The sequence below is a fragment of the Scyliorhinus torazame genome, chromosome 18 (genome assembly GCF_047496885.1).
Source record: "Scyliorhinus torazame isolate Kashiwa2021f chromosome 18, sScyTor2.1, whole genome shotgun sequence".
NCBI classification, from domain to species: Eukaryota; Metazoa; Chordata; class Chondrichthyes; order Carcharhiniformes; family Scyliorhinidae; genus Scyliorhinus; species Scyliorhinus torazame.
The window spans coordinates 110,599,428-110,618,765 of NC_092724.1; the positions used below are offsets into that span (position 1 = coordinate 110,599,428).

Sequence of the window (19,338 nt, forward strand, 5' to 3'; positions counted from 1 at the left end):
TACCCCCTCCACTAATGGGTTGAAAATGGTGAAGTTAGGTGCTCCTCCTCCCATATTTGACCTCTCGTGGGCATTATGTGTCCCATTCTCCTGCACAGAAAAAGGGACATTGTAATGAATCTTCTGAGACATCACGCTTTCACTTGTGTACCCAATGTGTCCATTGTCAGTGGACAACTTTTCACAATGATCCTTGTGAACTAACTAAGTGAAGGTCCTCCACTTCAGAAGACCCTTTTCCTCCCCAGAATCCCCAGGTATCATGCAGAATGGCATGCCTGCTTCATGCCACATTATGTACTTAGACCAGGCACTAGGCAGTCTCACACTTGATATACATCACACCCTCACACCTTGCATAAAATGCATCAGGAAAATGATTGCACACACCCTGACATGTCATTCAGCTTCTTGGCACTGCAACCCATTCCTTCGGATGACCCCTTATGACCGTAGAGCTCATCTGGGACCTACATCTTGGCTTCTTTGGTCTGACACGGTGGTCTTCTCTGATCAGCGGGCATGAGAATTACCACCCCTCTCTCCTTCTCCCCACTCTGAGCTGATCACTCACAGCTTGGAGTAGGATTCACAGGGAGTCATTGTTGAACTATCCTTGGTGTGGCCTCTGTTATCTGTCCTTCCTCTTATGTATTGCAGATGTAAAGCTGGAGAAGGAACAGGTTGAGATTCCTCTCCGTCGAGGGACTCCTGGATAGTTAAAGGGTGAAGAATGAATCTCTGAACACTTCTCATTCAAAAGGAGAATGGGACAGGAGCACACAAATGTTCCTTCATCCCTGGCAAGAGTTGTGAATGAGACACTGCTGGCACAGTAGTCACAAATGGAATGGCACACTCTAACCTCCTATTTCTCCAATATTTCTATGAATCCGTAGAATCCCTCCAGTGCAGAAGGAGGTCATTTGGCCCATCGAGTCTGCATCGACCCTCAAAGAGTACCATATCTAGGCCCAATCCCATGCCCTCTTCCACCTAACCTGCATATCTTTGGACACTTGAGAGACAATGTAGCATGGCCAATCCATCAACCTGCAGATCTTTGGACTTCTGTGGCTTCAGAACAGTCTTGTGCCTCTGCACGGATTACTGCACATGTGGATTTCTCCAGCAGCTGCCACCAATTCCAGTCAGGATGGCTTTAAATGGGTGGCCAAGGCAGACTTCTAGTTCACGTCCTCTGTCGCTGGACGATCCTCCCTAGTGACCAATTGATTCCATAGCCCACCCTTCCCTCATCTAGTTCGCCGGTCTCCTGCTGGTTGGCCTATAATTGGCCACAACATGCTTTGTTCAGCATGTGTAAATTTGAACTGCGCAGCTCTGGGTTGACCTCTTGCATCCCGCCAAGAAACACAATTCACCCCCATGTAACAAGTTTCTAACCTCCATTCTGGACTTTTTACTTCAGGCTGTTCCACACTTTGGATGCACAATATTCCTTTCTATTTGGGCACTCAAATGTTTTAGAATTTAATTGTCAGAACTTCAACCACAGAAATAAGTATTTCTTAAAATCACATATGTATCATATTCCACAAAAAAAATGTTTTGTGACATTTAAATATCAATAATGAGAACAGATTTTAAGCAAATGCACTGACATGGAATGGTGCTGGGTGGGCAGGGATGGGGGTAGGGGTAAGAACCAAAAAGAAGGCCTGTGATAGGGTGGAAGGCAAGCAAGATTAAATAACACAATGGTCAGTGGTGTCTGGCAAATATGATGAGACTGGGACAAATAAAAAGCAAAAGGTGTGTCTAGAGAGGCGTAGATGGCAAAAACAGAGTAGCTGTCATACAATAAATAATGGGGGGCAGGGACTTTGATCTGTGCATCTTTGATAGTGTTGTCAGCCAAAGTTTAAAAAAAAATATATATATATATGAAGATTTTTTGGCAACACAATTTTTTCCCCTTACAAACAATAACCCCCCCCCGTAACAAAATAACACAAAATCGCCCTGAGCAAGATATATACATGGCAAAATGGTATATTTACATAGCTTTATACACTGGCTCTCGCCCGCACGTGCCAGTTTCCCCCACCCTCCATGTTATCTCCCGCTCATCCATCCCCTCAAACAGTCTCTCGTTCCCCCCTCCCTGTAGAACTCCTGCGCAGACCCTCTCAAGGCAAACTTAATCCTCTCCAACTTAATGAACCCGGCCATGTCGTTTATCCAGGCCTCCAGGCTAGGGGTCTTCGCCTCCTTCCACAATAATCCTTCGCCGGGCTACTAGGGACGCAAAGGCCAGAATTCCGGCCTCCTTCACCTCCTGCACTCACGGCTCATCCACTACTCCGAATATTGCTAGCCCCCAGCTTGGCTTGACCCGGACTTTCACCACCTGAGATATTGCTCCCGCCACTCCTCTCCAGAACCCCTCCAGTGCTGGGCATGACCAAAACATGTGGACGTGGTTCGCCGGACTCCCTTCCACATCTGTCCTCTACCCCAAAGAACCTACTCAACCTTGCCCCCGTCAAGTGCGCCCTGTGAACCACCTTAAATTGTATCAGGCTGAGCCTGGCACACGAGGAGGAGGAATTAACCCTACCTAGTGCATCAGCCCACAAGCCTTCCTCAATCTCCTCCCTCAGTTCCTCCTCACATTTACCCTTCAAATCTTCTGCTAGGGCTTCCCCTTCTTCTTTCATCTCTTGGTGTATTGCCGAAACCTTGCCCTCCTCGACCCATACACCCGAGATCACCCTGTCTTGAATTTCTTGTGCCGGGAGCAACGGGAATTCCCTCACCTGTCGCCTCACAAAAGTCCTCACCTGCATATATCTAAATGCATTTCCCGGGGGTAACTCAAACTTCTCCTCCAGTGCCCCTAGGCTCGCAAATGTCCCGTCAATGAACAGGTCCCCCATTCTTCTAATCCCCGCCCGATGCCAGCCCTGGAACCCCCCGTCCATCTTCCCCGGGACAAACCTGTGGTTACCCCTGATCGGGGAGCACACCGAGCCTCCCACTGCACCCCTGTGCCGTCTCCACTGGCCCCAAATCCTTAACGTTGCCGCCACCACCGGGCTCGTGGTATACTTTGATGGCGAGAACGGCAGCGGTGCCGTCACCAACGCCCCCAAGCTCGTTCCTTTACAGGACGCCATCTCCATCCTCTTCCATGCCGCCCCCTCTCCCTCCATAACCCACTTGCGGATCATCGCCATATTTGCTGCCCAGTAATAGCTCCCTAGGTTTGGCAGCGCCAACCCTCCTCGGTCCCTACTGCGTTCCAGGAACCCTCTCCTTCCCCTCGGGGTCTTATTCTCCCACACAAACCCCATAATACTCCTACTTACTCTCTTAAAAAAGGCCTTAGTGATCACGATGGGAAGGCACTGAAAAACAAACAAAAACCTCGGAAGGACCACCATTTCGACCGACTGCACTCTACCCGCCAACGAAAGCGGCAACATGTCCCATCTTTTGAAGTCCGCCTCCATTTGGTCCACCAACCTCGTCAGATTCAATTTGTGCAGGGCCCCCCAACTCCTAGCTATCTGGATCCCCAGATACCGAAAACTCCCCGTCGCCCTCCTCAGCGGTAGGTCCCCTATCCCTCTTTCTTGGTCCCCTGCCTGTAATACAAAAAGCTCACTCTTCCCTACATTGAGCTTATAGCCCGAGAACTCCCCAAACTCCCTTAGAGTCTGCATGACCTCCACCATCCCCTCCATTGGGTCCGCCACGTACAACAGCAGATCATCCGCATATAGCGACACCCGATGCTCTTCTCCCCCGCGGACCACCACCCTCCATTTATTAGACTCCCTCAGTGCTATGGCCAAGGGTTCAATCGCCAATGCAAACAACAGGGGGGACAGGGGGCACCCCTGCCTCGTTCCTCGGTACAGCCGAAAGCACTCCGACCTCCACCGGTTCGTCACCACACTCGCCACCGGGGCACTGTAAAGGAGCTTAACCCAGCTAATAGACCCTCCCCCGAACCCAAACCTACGCAACACCTCCCAGAGGTACTCCCACTCTACTCGGTCAAAGGCCTTTTCCGCTTTCATAGCTGCCACTATCTCCGCCTCTCCCCCCTCCGACGTCATCATTATCACGTTTAAGAGCCGCCGCACGTTAGTGTTTAATTGCCTGCCCTTTACGAATCCCGTCTGGTCCTCATGTATCACCCCCGGTACACAGTCCTCAATCCTCGTGGCCAGCACTTTTGCCAATAACTTAGCGTCCACATTGAGGAGCGAAATCGGCCTGTACGATCCACATTGCAGTGGGTCCTTGTCTCGTTTCAGAATCAAGGAAATTGTCGCCTCCGACATTGTCGGGGGCAGGGTCCCCTCCTCTCTTGCCTCGTTAAAGGTCCTCACTAGTAGCGGGGCCAATAGGTCCACATACTTTCTATAGAACTCCACCGGGAACCCATCCGGCCCCGGGGCCTTCCCCGCCTGCATACTCCCCAGGCCCTTACTCAGCTCCTCCAACCCGATTGGTGCCCCCAAACCAGCCGCCTCTTGCTCCTCCACCCTCGGGAACCGCAGTTGGTCTAGGAATCGTCTCATCCCCTCTTCCCCCCCTGGGGGCTGGGATCTGTACAGCTCTTCATAGAAGGCCTTGAATACCTTGTTTATTTTCGTTGCACTCCGAACCGTGTCTCCCCCTCCATCTTTGATTCCCCCTATTTCCCTCGCTGCCGTCCTCTTACGGAGCTGATGTGCCAGCATCCGACTGGCCTTTTCCCCGTACTCGTAGGTCGCCCCCTGCACCTTCCTCCACTGTGCCTCCGCCTTCCCCGTGGTCAACTGGTCAAACTCTGTCTGGAGCCGTCGCCTTTCCCCAAGTAATCTCTCCTCCGGGGCCTCTGCGTATCTCCTGTCCACTCGCAAAATCTCCCCCACTAACATCTCCCTTTCCATGCCCTCTGTCTTCTCCCTATGAGCCCTGATGGAGATTAGCTCTCCCCTGATCACCGCCTTCAACGCCTCCCTTACCACCCACACTCGCACCTCCCCGTTGTCGTGGGCCTCCAAGTACCTTTCGATACACCCCCTCACCTTCCCACACACTACCTCATCTGCCAACAGTCCCACGCCCAGCCGCCACAGTGGGCGTTGGTCCCTCTCCTCTCCCAGCCCCATTTCCACCCAGTGCGGGGCATGGTCCGAAACGGCTATGGCCGAATACTCCGTCCCCTCCACCCTCTGGATGAGCGCCCTGCCCAGAACAAAGAAATCTATCTGGGAGTAGGCCTTGTGCACGTGGGAAAAGAAAGAAAATTCCCTGGCCTGCGGTCTTACAAACCTCCATGGGTCCACTCCCCGCTCCCCCCATCTGATCCATAAACCCCCTGAGCACTTTGGCTGCCGCCGGCCTCTTTCCCATCCTTGATCTGGAGCGGTCCAGTGCTGGATCCAGCACTGTAGTGAAGTCCCCTCCCATTATCAGTCCTCCTACCTCCAGGTCCGGAATGTGCCCCAACATGCGCTTCATGAATCCAGCATCATCCCAGTTCGGGGCATATACATTTACCAACACCACCCACGTCCCTTGCAACCTACCACTCACCATCACATATCTCCCTCCATTATCCTCTACGATAGTCTTGGCCTCAAATGACACATGCTTTCCCACCAGAATTGCCACCTCTCTATTCCAGTCCCGAGTGAAATACCTGTCCTACCCATCCCCTTCTTAACCTAACCTGGTCCGCCACCTTCACGTGTGTCTCTTGGAGCATAGCCACGTCTGCCTTCAGTCCCTTCAAGTGCGCGAACACTCGAGCCCTCTTCACCGGCCCATTCAGGCCCCTCACGTTCCACGTTATCAGCCGGATTGGAGGGGCTCTCTCACCCCCCCCCCCCAAGCCGGCTAGCCATCTCCTTTTCTGGGCCAGACCCGTGTCCACGTCTCCCTCACCCTCTGGTCCCCCAGCCGGGGGACCTCCGTCCCGACCACCTCTTCTGTGTCCCATTCCCTTTCGGCCAGTGCAGCAGCAACCCCCCCCCACCCCCACCCCCCCCCCCCCGCTAGACCCCGTCTAGCTTTTTTGCTCCCCCATATCACTCCCGTAAGTCAGCTGACACCTGCTGACCCCGGCTTCCCCCGCCATCCCTTTGACCCCCCCTGTGTGGGAGTCTCCCCATCAATATACGTTCCTTCGTTCCCCTTCCCGCCTTTCTTCCCGCGTGCGGGAAAATAACCCCGCGCTTTCCAAAGCCTGCCCCGCCACCTCTGGCGCAGCTCCTGCCGCGGCCTTGTCTCTCTCCCCCAGCCCATATAACATTCCCTGCGCGTGATTGACCCCCTATATACAACAACCATCGTACTTTAACCCTCAAACACCCCCCACCCTCACAAACCCTCAATTAGAGTCCAACTTTTCAGTTAATATAAAGGTCCACGCCTCTTCGGGCGTTTCGAAGTGATGTTGGCCATTATGTGTAACCCACAGTCGCGCTGGCTGCAACATTTCAAATTTCACTCCTTTCCGATGCAGCACCGCTTTGGCCCGGTAGAAACCCGCTCTCCGCTTAGCGACCTCCGAGCTCCAGTCCGGGTATATTCTGATCTCTGTGTTGTCCCACTTGCTGTCCGCTCCTTCTTGGCCCATTTCAGGACCCTCTCTCTGTCCGTAAACCGGTGAAATCTCACCACCATCGCCCTTGGTGGCTCATTTGCCTTGGGCTTCCTCGCCAGCACTCGGTGCGCCCCTTCCAACTCCAGCAATCCCAGGGGGGCCTCCGCGCCCATCAGCGCCCCGATCATTGTGCCCGCATATGCCGCGGCGTCAGCCCCTCCACTCCTTCTGGGAGACCCAGGATCCTCAGATTATTCCTCCTCGACCTGTTCTCCAGGTCTTCGAGTCTTCCCGCCCACATCTTGTGTAGCGCCTCGTGCCGCTCCATTTTCACCGCCAGGCCCAAGAGCTCGTCCTCATTCTCACTCACTTTGTCCTGGATCTTCACCTCGTGGGCTTTCTGGGTTGCCCCCAGTCCTTCAATTATTGCCAACATAGGCGCCACCATCTCCTTACGCAGCTCCTCGAAGCAGCGCTTGATGAATTCCTGCATCTCCTCTTTGTCCCTGGCCGCCGCCATTTTGCTTGTTTTGCCTCTCTTCTCCCGCTGCTCCAATGCCACTTTTTTGGCCGTTTCGCTGCGGGTCCGGTCCATACAAGTTAGTAGGGGACCTCTCTCCTTTCTTCCCCACGGGTTGGCTGTGAAAAAAGTTCCGTTGGGGCTCTTCTATCGAGCCCGAAAGTCCTTTTTCGCGGGAGCTGCAGAATCGTGCGGCTTAGCTCCGCATAGCCGCAACCGGAAGTCGCTTGTCAGCCAAAGTTGTAAGTGAGGTCAGAGTGGGAGTGAGATGGAAAATTAACTTGATAGGCAAAGAGAAGCTTGAGATCATGTTTATAGACTGAGCAGAGGTATTCCCCAAAGCAATCAATCAATCTGTTTAGGCTCCCCCAAACATAAAAGCGAGTGAACATAGAACATACAGTGCAGAAGGAGGCCATTCGGCCCATTGAGTCTGCACCGACCCATTTAAGCCCTCACTTCCACCCTAACCCAATAACCCCTTCTAACCTTTTTTTGGTCACTAAGGGCAATTTATCATGGCCAATCCACCTAACCTGCTCATCTGTGGACTGTGGGAGGAAACCCACGCAGGCACGGGGAGAACGTGCAGACTCCGCACAGACAGTGACCCAGCGGGGGATTGAACCTGGGACCCTGGCGCTGTGAAGCCACAGTGCTATCCACTTGTGCTACCGTGCTGCCTATGTGCTTTGTGATTTAGCGAATACATTATACTAATTTGAATTGGATTGGTTTATTGTTACGTTACCGAGGTATAGTAAAAAGTATTTTCCTGCGTGCAGCTCAAACACAGAAGTGCACATAAATTGATGCTTCACCTAGAAGGTGTTTGTTGAGCCTTGAACAGTGAAAAGGGGGCTTTATCTTCACCCTCAAAATTCACTGATCCCACCCTGTCCATTCTACCTACTTACCAAGATCCCCACACAGGATTGCCCAGATAAACTCATTGTTTCAACTTGTCTGTGCCAAAAGAACTGACTTCTTCCTAACGTGGTTCTATTTTTCTCCCCTTGTCCAGTCCCTTTCCACCTACATATGTGACTCTTTTGGCACCCTATACTATTTTAACAATTTCCAGTCTCCTGGCCATTTTATGGTGGATTTTCAATCTCAGGATCTTGGGCTTAGGCTAAATATGGCACAAATTTGCCAGTTTATGTGCCAGACAATGACCATCTGCGCAAGAGAAAAACACACTGACACATCTTCCTCTCCCCTCCCCTTGCAGCATTCCAAAGGGACCATTCCCTCTGCAACACCCTGATTCACTCCTCAGTAAACCCAAGACTCCCTCCCTTCTCAAGCAAGCACAGGAGATGTAATAACATCCCTGTTAACTTCTCTCCCCACACCACCGAAGATCCCAAACACTTGGTCCAGGTAAAATACCAATTTACTTGTACTTCTGTCAATTTAGTGATCTGTATTCGTTGCTCATAACGTGGTCGCTTTGGAAGATCAGATGTTGATTGTGTGATCGCTTTGTAGAACATCTCAATTTAGTCGGCACGCATGATCCTAAGCTTCTGGTCATCTGTCACTTTAATTCTCTGCAGGCTCCCATTCTCGTTGCTTTGTCCTTAGCCTCTTTAATTGTTATAATGGAATTAATGGAAGCTTGAGGAACAGCACCTCATTTCTATTGGGTGTTTTGCAACCTATCGTACTCGAGATGGACTTCACAGTTTCCTATCATAAACTCTGCCTTCGTGTTTCTTTGGATGGCAGCTTTTTTTTTTTCTTTATTCGTTCATGGGATTTGGCCATCGTTGGCTGGGCCAACATTTGGTGCCCATCCCTGAGGACATTTAAGAGTCAACCACATTGCTGTGGGTCTGGAGTCACATGTAGGCCAGACCAGGTAAGGATGACAGATTTCCTTCCCTAAAGGACATTAGTGAAGCAGATGGGATTTTAAAAAAATGAAAATTGACACTGGTTTCACAGTCATCATTAGACTTTTAGTTCCAGATTTTTATTGAATTCAAATTCCACCATCTGCCCTGGTGGAATATGAAATCACGTCCCCAGCACATTACCCTGGGTTTCTGGATTATGAGTCCAGTGACAGTACCACTACTCCACCTCCTCCCCCAACTGCTGTTAGTGATGATTCTGTCTTTCCCATTTACACCTCCTGTCCACCTAGTTTTTGATTCCTTGGTAATAGGTAATTGGCCATAGTCCATGAGGGACCTTGGGCATCTCTCCCTGGTCGAGGGAGTGGTTATATAGCTTAACGGGCATCTCTCTGCAGTGGACAAGGCAAGGAGGTGTGGGGATTGAGTTCATGCTATTGACATCTTTGAGCACCCTGCCAGCCATCTAGCTAACTGACTCTCCATTTTGTTCATCATTTGTCCCGTTACCATTTCTTTCTGCTGCGTGCTGTATTCACTTCTTTCATTTATCTCCCACTTTTCACCCTATCAGACATTCCCATATGTTCTCACAGTGGTTAGCACAGTTACTTCACAGCTCCAGGGTCCCAGGTTCGATTCCTGGCTTGGGTCACTATCTGTACAGAGTCTGTACGTTCTCCCCGTGTCTGTGTGGGTTTCCTCCGGGTGCTCCGGTTTCCTCCCACAGTCTAAAGATGTGCAGGTTAGGTGGATTGGCCATGCTAAGTGTCCAAAAAATGTTAACTGGGGTTACGGGGATAGGGTGGAAGTGTGGGCTTAAGTTGGGTGCTCTTTCCAAGAGCCGGTGCAGACTTGATGGGCCAAATGGCCACCTTCTGCACTGTAAATTGTATGATTTTCCCCTGCCCCTGACCCAGTCCCCCACCCCCAGTTCTCTGTTTCTGTCCTTGCTTAAAACCTGTCATATCTGTACCTTTTTCCAGTTTTGATGAAAGCTCACCAACCTGAAACATTAATTCCAGTTCTCTCGTCCCAGATGTTGCCCGGTCTGCTGAATATTTCGAGCATTTTATGTTTTATTTCAGATTTCCAGCATCCTCTATTTTGCTTTTGTCTTTATGTTGAAAATTAACCTGACTTTGATAGATTGTTTGGAATTGGTGCTAGTGATTTGCCTTACTCTTGTGCTCAGGCAGCACGGTAGCACTGTGGCTTCATAGCACCAGGGTCCCAGGTTGGATTTCCGATTGGGTCACTGGCTGTGCGGAGTCTACCCGTTCTCCCCGTGTCTGCGTGGGTTTCCTCCGGGTGCTCCGGTTTCCTCCCGAAAGACATGCTGTTAGGTGAATTGGACATTCTGAATTCTCCCTCTCTGTACCTGAACAGGTGCTGGAATGTGGTAACTAGGGGCTTTTCACAGTAACTTCATTGCAATGTAAGTCTACTTGTGACAATAAAGATTATTTTTTTTAAAAGGATCAATGCAGTGAGGTTCTTTAACGAGGGGATACAAATCTTGTACAGAATCCGCTTGAATTTTGTGATATGCAGTTATAAATCCGTCTTATTGGATGTGATTGTCTCAAAGGTGTATTGTTTTTTTCCAAGTGGTTTAATGTGCATTTTAAAAGAATTTCATACTGGTGGAAAACTTTATTTTTCATTGAAGCATAATCTTGTTGCTAGCTGTATGTGATTCCTGTAAATAATTGATCCCTGCTTATAAAAAAAACGGAGCTTGTCTTTAAGGAAAGACATTATCTAATTCACTATTTTTTTTTAAATTTCTCTTCTTTAGTTCCTTGGTAATAACAGCAATATTTGACCGGAATGTTAACTGCCGACGGGCTGCCTCGGTAAGTATTTAGCACAAACTGTTAGAGTGGCCTTCATAAATGATGTTACCTGCTGTTGATAAAGGGTAACCATGATATGTATCCTCTCACTATATTTCATTTTACTGTGTATTAATACAACCTAATGTTGTACTACAACATGGAACATAATTGGCCAGATTGTAGTAATACGACATTGAATGGTTTTCAAAAGCTTTATGGACAATGCTATCATTTGAATGACATCATAAAGTTGAAGGCATCTTCCCATTCAAACATACACTGTCAAATCATATGCCATTTTGGTTTCTGAATCACATCATTTAGAAGAACCTAAGCCGTTTGAAATCATTTTAAAGCCAAGACATGTTATAGAAAACAACTGATGATGGCTGATTTCTAACTAGATCTAATGGTTATGTTCATTGTAGAGGTTCGAAACCCATCTCCCTGCCCAACTCGTGTTTCAAACTGGCTTATCTCCCCTTACGTTGGAAACCTAAACTGTGAAGCAGCTGTCAGTTACTTTAAATAGGAACTTAACGCAGCACCCAGGGAAATTTCATATGGACACATTTTGTTTTACAAATGAGAACAATTTTGCCACAGAATACTGGCAATTAACATGTAGGGGCATTCTGCAGCTGCCTGATATAAGCAGGAGTGGAGAATGTAGTGTTAAATCGAAAGCAAGAAGTTTATTCGAGCATTTCCAACTTTTATTTCTGTACCAAAGAAGATATTTCATTGTTTTGCTTGTTGAATTCCATAAAACTCCTTCTGAAATGTAGGGTTAATTCTGTACATTTTTTCTTCTAATACAATACTGCAGGTCAAGTTTATCCTGTTAATCCACTGGTTGCCTGTTGTAGTTTCAGCTCCACCTTAATGAAACTCATTTCCTAATCCATGTTTCTTTGTACTGATTGCCCAAGTTACCTTAGTTAATGCTTGGAAAAGCATGACTCATAGCCAAGTTGAGCACCTGTTTCACTTTTAAATGATAACTTGAAAACGATACAAGTATGTGTGTGTCTGTATGTACATAAGTTTGATTGTACATCATGCTATGGCTGTTGGCAATTTATTTTAATCATTTATCAAATGGTCTAGGTTGCACAGTTTTAATGCTTCCATCCCTTTGGGGATTCCTGGCTATAACATAATTTTGACTCCAAATACAGGAAAATAAGAAGCTGCTCAATTTCTACTCTGTTGATAATATAGAAAGATTCTACATGGGAGAAGGGTGGCACTGTGGCGCAGTGGTTAGCACTGTTGCATCACACGCCGAGGACCTGGTTTCAATCCTGGCCCAGGGTCACTGTCCGTGTGGCGTTTGCACATTCTCTCCGTGTCTGTGTGGGTCTCACCCCCATAACCCAAAGATATGCCTGGTAGGTGAATTGGCCACGCTAAATTGCCCTTTAAATGAAAAAAAAAATGGGGTACTCTAAATTTTAAAAAAAAGATTTTACATGGGAGGGAAGGCTGTGCCAGATTTACCTTTCAGTGGCATTCCGTAACTGGTGCCTGTGAGTGTAGGATTCAGTAGATGATTATGAAGGGAGGAAAGCAACAGAAAGATATTTTGAGTGAACATAAGGAACAATGACCGCAACAATGATGGAGCACAGGAAGTGAGGGAACCGGGGAGGAAATGGATAGAAGAGGATGAAAGGTGATACAGTAAACAAAAGGGGAGAAAATATCCTAATTGCACGTCGGAGAATTCTGCTTGGCTGACGATCAGCAACACCACCCACAACTGCAGACTGGCTAGCTGACCTTTCGGAATTTCTCCAACTGGAGAAGATCAAATACGCCAACCGAGGGTCGGAGGAAGGCTCCCTTACTGCATGGGGGCAATTTGTTGGTCTGTTCCAAAACCTGTTTGAGGCCAACAACAGCCAATAGAGAGAGAAACTGGAAAGAGCAAAAAGGGAAAAGAAAAGAAGACGAAGAGGAACGTCAGGGCGAGGAGGGGTGGGGGGAGGGGGTGGGGGGGGGTGGGGTGTGGGGGAAGGGAAAGAAGATTGAGAGCCTGAGAGGGACAAAGAGAAACTACATAGAGGGCGGGGGGAGGAAGGCAGCCCCCTCCCCACAGAAAAGAAACGGCTGAAGCCAACGGAGGGAGAAAAAGAAGGGGTGGATGTGGGGGGAGCAAGGAGAAGGGGGAACACCCCCCTGGCCAGACCAGGAGGGACATCAGCGGGGTGGGCGTTGGAGGGGGGGTGGGGGGGCTTAGGGAAAGGGGAGCTGGGGGGAGGACCGCCTTAACAGACGGCAAGCATAAGTAAATGGGGTGAAATAAAAAGCCTTTTCGCACTGTATAATAAACAAAGACAAACGGCTACATAACTTTGAAACTGGAAGGAGTAGAAAGGGAGATCTTTAATAAAAGGGAGAAAATATAATCAATTTTACAGCCAAGTTCAAATAAACTTGCATGCTGTGCGCAGCTGAATGAAATATGAAATCAACTTTATTTCTTCTTATTTTCTCCTTGCTTTGACAAGCATAAGGATAGTATGTGGAGAAAAAACCCAAAATGGAAATGCAAGGCAAAAGATTGCTCTGCAGCAGAAGGCTAATCATAATATGGGAGTACAGTTACTTATGAGTCTGAGGACGGCACGGTTACACAGTGGTTAGCACTGCTGCCTCACAGCTCCAGGGACCTGGGTTGAATTCCGATCTCGGGTGACTGTGTTGAGTTTGCACTTTCTTCCTGTGTCTACGTGGGTTTCCTCCCACAGTCCAAAGATGTGCGGGTTAGGTGGATTGGCCATGATAAATTGCCCCTTAGTGTCCAAAAGATGAGGTTGGGTTACGGGGATAGTGTGGAGGCGTGGGCGTAAGCAGGGTGCTCTTTCCAAGGACCGGTGCATTCTGGATGGGCCGAATGGCCTCCTTCTGCATTTAAACTCTATGATTTTATGAACAGTAACTAACTTGGTTCTGATTATTAATGTCCTAAAAACCTCAATGAAATTAGAATGCAATTAGGAAAATGCATATTTGCGAGTTTGAATGTTTTGCTTGCCAGCACGATGTGAACTGCTTTACTTTTTACTGAGTCCACAGAGGAGTCCACACGAGAGGCTTAAAGAAACTGGTTATTTATTGTACAAGAAACTATTTACACGTTGTATACAAGTCCCAATCCGGACCTCTCTACTCTGCTCCCACTCAGGCTGACCTTCGTGTCCATAGCCCCCACCCCTCAGTAGGGAAGCCCGTATTCAATGAGACTCGGGGAGACTAATTAGTCCGACCCTGTAGGTCTCGTGTGGGTTATAACACTTTTTAATAATTTACGTCATCTATATAACGTAGGTCAATAAAAAGAGGATACTTAATATTCTACAGTGATGTTTTCTGATAAAATATTTTCTCATGTTATTTAAAGCAAAATTTAAATACAAGTTTTAGACTGGCACAGGATTTGCTGCAAGTGGAAGATGCAAGTGGCAGAGCAGTCCAGCCTTCTCTTTGAGGGTTTCTAAAGTTGGTCCATTATCAGTGTTTTATTTCCATTTGCTGTATCATGGTATCAGCCTTGTCAATCAGACCCAGTTTTCAGGCCACAGCTCATCACTGCTGTCTCCCCATTTGCCAGGACCTGTGCTAAATGATAACTGTAGATGACCTTGCATCAGTTAACACTGAACAGCGTCTACATCTCTGTTGACCTAGGGCTTGCAAAGACAGTTGTCCATACTCCTTGATGAACTAGGGCCTGAACAAGTGGGTAATTGCAATTTATAAGGTGCAACCAATCAAAGAACAGTTTCTCATAAAGTCGCTGGTATGTTTTATTCCATGCAGTGTTATTGAAATATGATTAATTATGATTAGTGTGCTTCTGAGGAACTTCCAACATTATGGTTCGTTTGCGATTTGCATATTTCAGCAGCAGAGCTGCTACCAGAGCTTCTTTGGGGATAGGAGGTTCCAACAGCATCAATAAATTGTCAAATAAATCAATAAATCCATCTGCAGATACAGATACCAATGGATTGGCACAGCGAATCCATAGATGTCTGACTAATCTGGTATCTCTAAATGCTCGCTCCTTCCAGATCAGCTATCAGTCTTGTTACAATGCAGAGTGAGGCCGTTTGGCCCGTTGTGTTTGCATCGGCTGTCCAAATGAGGTAGTTCAAGTGAAAATTGTCTCGGCATATGAAATTTATTACAGTTTCTGTTTGTGATGAAAAGATTTACAAATTTTGTACTACCCAAGTCTGTTAATTGGCTTAGTTTGCTCGCAAGATTCTTCAACTTGATCGACTTGTTGTTTACTCTTATTCTGTTCATAAAGTGCTGAGATGTATATCTCCATTATTAAACTATGTTCATTTTGACTGATTTGATGCAGTGTCATATCCATTGTTTTCTAATACTTTTTACTGCAGGCCGCTTTCCAGGAGAACGTTGGAAGACAGGTACGGTTTCACATATATGCCATATTTAGCTTAAATATTGTAAACAATTGATAAACGTGTTCCAAGAATTTCAAGGTATACAAGAAGACTTTAGAGACGGTAGGAGCTCCATTTATATCTAAGAGTTTGTCAAATTACAAACTTGGAAATGATGGATCTAAAATTCCTTGATGGGGTTTACTGCCAAATAGCCAATGCTGAAAACCCGGTGGTACCATGTCTCTGTCTACCATCCCTTACAAAACAAACATTGTGGGCTGGAGTCATGATGTGGACTCCCTGTTTGCTCCAAGATGATCAATAGAGACCCAACGGGTCAGAGTCTCTGGCCTCCTTACGGCGTGTTTCTCTGCAGGCGGCCTGCAGGGAGGCAGCCCATCATTGGCCCATGGCGGGGGATCCTCTGGTCCTGCTGCTGTCAATGGGATTTCCCATTGAATCCACCCTACGCCACCAGGAAACTTGCGATGGGGGTGCACCGTTGGTGGAACAAGAAGATCCCGCCGGCGTGAACAACGAAAAATCCCGCACAATATGTCTGCTAACCAGTGCATGAAATTAGTTTAGAGATACCAGCCCCCTTATTGACAAATTATGACCCCACTGATGGGGTCCTGGCCATAGTTCTGATGAAAGATCATTGACCTGAAATATCACTCAATTTCTCTCCCCGCAGATGTTGCTTAACCTGCTGAATATTTTCAGCATTTTCTTGTTTATTTTTCTATTTTAATTTTCAACATCAGCAATATTTTGTTTCTGTACTAAGTTTTAGAGCTTTTGAGTTCATGGTTGTTTTAGCTTCCTCCTGAAATCTCTACTGCTGTCGCATTTCAGTGGTTTGAGGGAAAATAAGTGAATGATGTTTTCATCTCTGTAGACGTCGAACTTGATCAGTGGTCACATTGGGAGCACAGATCCATCATATTTCAGTTTCAATCTTCACGTGGTGTTCGTGAACCAAGCAATGTTTTAATATCCCTCCCGTTTTACATTAGCGTTTCTTTATTTCACTACCTCATAGCCTCTTTCCCTTTCTTTTCTGAATATGTTTTATGACTAAAGATTTGAAAATCTCAGGTCTCTTGGAGCGGGGACCTCAGAAGGAAAAAAAGCAATATACAAAATGTCAATTTTATTTTATTCTAAGCTGCATTTATTTGGACCCGTTATTTTGTGCAGAAAGTATTCCACATTGACTCTACACTCAGTATACTTTTCATATTCTTGCATGTCCTTGTTTTCATACTGCAATTAATGGTAAAATAAAACAAATTTCAAGAGTACTGTACGTTTCTTTAAAAACTTGTATAAAAAGTATCATAAAACAGTTAATCTGCATCTTTTATTGTCATTTCTTGAATGAAACGGGATAATCAGTTTTATTTACATCTTTTGCAGGGTACGTTTCCACATGGAATCGAGATACTCACCGCAGCTGACTATTTTGCTGTTGGAAATCGGACCAAATGTTTTCTAAATATTAGGTAACTCCTCAAGGCTTATGAACTTCCTGCTGTGTGCTGCCAGTAATATGTAGAATCTTGCCAACAGCACGTATTCAGCACAGAGAAATTCTTACTTAGAATATAGAATCCCCCTTCTTTCTGAATGCAGTAACCAATGAATAAATAAACAAACTGTTTCCACTGGCTGATGGGTCAGTATCCAGAGGACATAGTTTTACGGTATTTGTTGAAAGAACCACACGCAACATGTTGAATTTTTTATGATTTGGAATACATTGCTTGATAGGATGGTAGATGCAGATTCAGTAGTAGCCCTCGAGGGGAATTGGATAAATACTTGAAAGAGAAATGGTTTGCACAGATACCAAGGAAAAGTGGGGGAGTAAGTCTAACTGGATTGTCTTTTGAAAGAGCCAACACAGGTTTGATGGCGCACATGGCCTCTTTCTGTACTGCACTATTTATAATGAAGTTTGGTTCCATATCTGCTATCTGCACCCAGTAGCGCTTCCCTAAATGGCCGCCGCCCTTAAATAATGAGGATTGGCAGATTATTGTGTGGGAGATGTTTCACTGTAGTCAGCTTTGTCTGTGAACATAGGATTTGCAGGCGGTACTAAATTGATTTTTTTTTTCTCCTTCCTCCATAACCCAATGAACTGCTTTGCACTCCACCTGTTCTATCTTGTATATACTACTTGTACTCCCCCTCTTCTAGCTGAGTCGCACTAACTCAGCAGATGCAATGACCCATTGAATGACTGCTGCTTGTGTTTTCATTATTATTTTTATGCTTGAATTGAATTTCAGTCTTCTTCAATGCTGAGGAGTGGTACACTTAGTCTTTCTTGTGTCTATTATTTTCATTCGACCCTGTCAGTTAAATTATGAGAGACTCTGATGCAAAACAAAGCATTGAGTAAAAATGGTCTTTTGAACTTCACTCTTGCCTCCTGTGTTAGCATTCAAATTGAAGAATAGTCAGCTGATGAAGGCACTGGTGAACTGCTAATATCTGTGGAGTGGCATCACAAGATTCAATACCTTCCAGAGGAAGACAAAAGATAGGGGTGGGATGATTTAAAAAAAAACTTTATTGCACTGCATCTGAGTATGTTGACTTAACCTGTAAACTGTGTAACTTGAAAAATGGTAGAATTCAACACCACTTTTTAACTAGATTTTTGCCAACCTACATTAAATATTTATAATATCAGGCATAGCAATGGGAGATGCGCAAGAAATCAAAAGGCTGCCCCTGTGAACATTTTTGAAATGGCCATTAACTCTGGTGTTGACATTGTAAAGATGAATTATTTTAGACAAGAGCCATACCTTTAATTATTGTGTGCCATTTGATACAGGAGTGCTTTCTTAAGCATACAATGAAATTGAATTGAACCTGCAGATGAATAAATGAAGGAGAAAAGAAAATCCAGAATCTCTCCTTTTATGATTCTTCGTTGATTTGTTAAGCAAAATGTCAGAGATTTGACGAAAGATTCAAGATTCTTTCCTCCTATGTGGTTTTAACTGACTGGTTCTCATTATTTGAAAAGTAGATGTTCATTGAAATGTTTATGGGGGTGGAAGTATTGGAGACATCTTGCAACCTGTTCAGTAATAATAGGGTGGTTGTTTAAATGCTAGACGCACCAGGATATATGCTATTATATAGAGCTGGCCAAAGATACAATTGTTGCACTTAATGAATAGTGTCATGCATTTGAGGTCAGTCATGTCCACTGTACGACATATGTCTGACTGACTGTTTCACATCATAATTGCTTTGGATAAGCCGTTTTTAACATAAGAGCTGTAAACATATAACAGTAACTGACTGAAAATAAATTCTGATTACCAAGCAATTTTTTAAAAATGCTGAACATTTTAGAACACTAATTAGCAGCTTGCAATATTTTGACTTATCCAGATCAGTGGTGTCATCATGGTAACATTTCTGCACACTGATTGTCATGGGGCCCTCAGGAGTGCAATAGGAACAGAGGGTCAAAGATAAGGAGGGAAGGTAAGGGTTTGAGTGCCTGTCACTTTGCTACTACCATGGCGTTCTGCCAGCAGTGGGGAATGTGGAGGACAGGTCAAGGCGTGGTTTCCCTGGATTTGTGACACAACACTAGAGCTACCGCCACCCTGACGAGATCCAGCTCTTAAGAGTGCAGAATGTGGCAGTACATTCATCAATATGGGCTAGTGTATGCCCTTGTATTTGACTTTGCAGTGGAAACAACAGGGATCCATTTAAAGAGGTGCACTTACTTACAAAGATTTGTTTACTGGTAACTTTCAGAATAGGGGATCTACAGATCTTCTACAGGATTCATGTCTATTCCTCATCGCCATGTTCAAAAATTTCAGTCCTGCTGTTCATGTAATATCATTTCCAAGTCATACTCCCCACATGATTCTGAACTTCATTGACCTGGATTGGTTCCCTGTTCCCCAGTGACTCAAATTTTCAATTCTTACCCGTAAAACCCGATAATATAAAAGATATTGTTGAAGCATAATGTTCCTCCATGAGTTGCGTATGTTTGTTTTTACATAGGCAGTTTCACAAAGGATTTGGCCAAGGGGTCAGTATTAATTTGAATGACACA

At 46.2% G+C, this 19,338-nt stretch overlaps 1 protein-coding gene across 1 annotated transcript in view; it reads left to right on the top strand.

Annotated features, from left to right (window-relative positions):
* Positions 1-19,338, top strand: part of tbcd (tubulin folding cofactor D) — a 375,176-nt gene that overhangs the window by 145,454 nt on the left and 210,384 nt on the right. Inside the window, 3 exon segments of the mRNA XM_072483144.1 lie at positions 10,761-10,818; positions 15,219-15,248; positions 16,650-16,735. Of these exon segments, the coding sequence (XP_072339245.1) occupies positions 10,761-10,818; positions 15,219-15,248; positions 16,650-16,735 (174 nt within the window).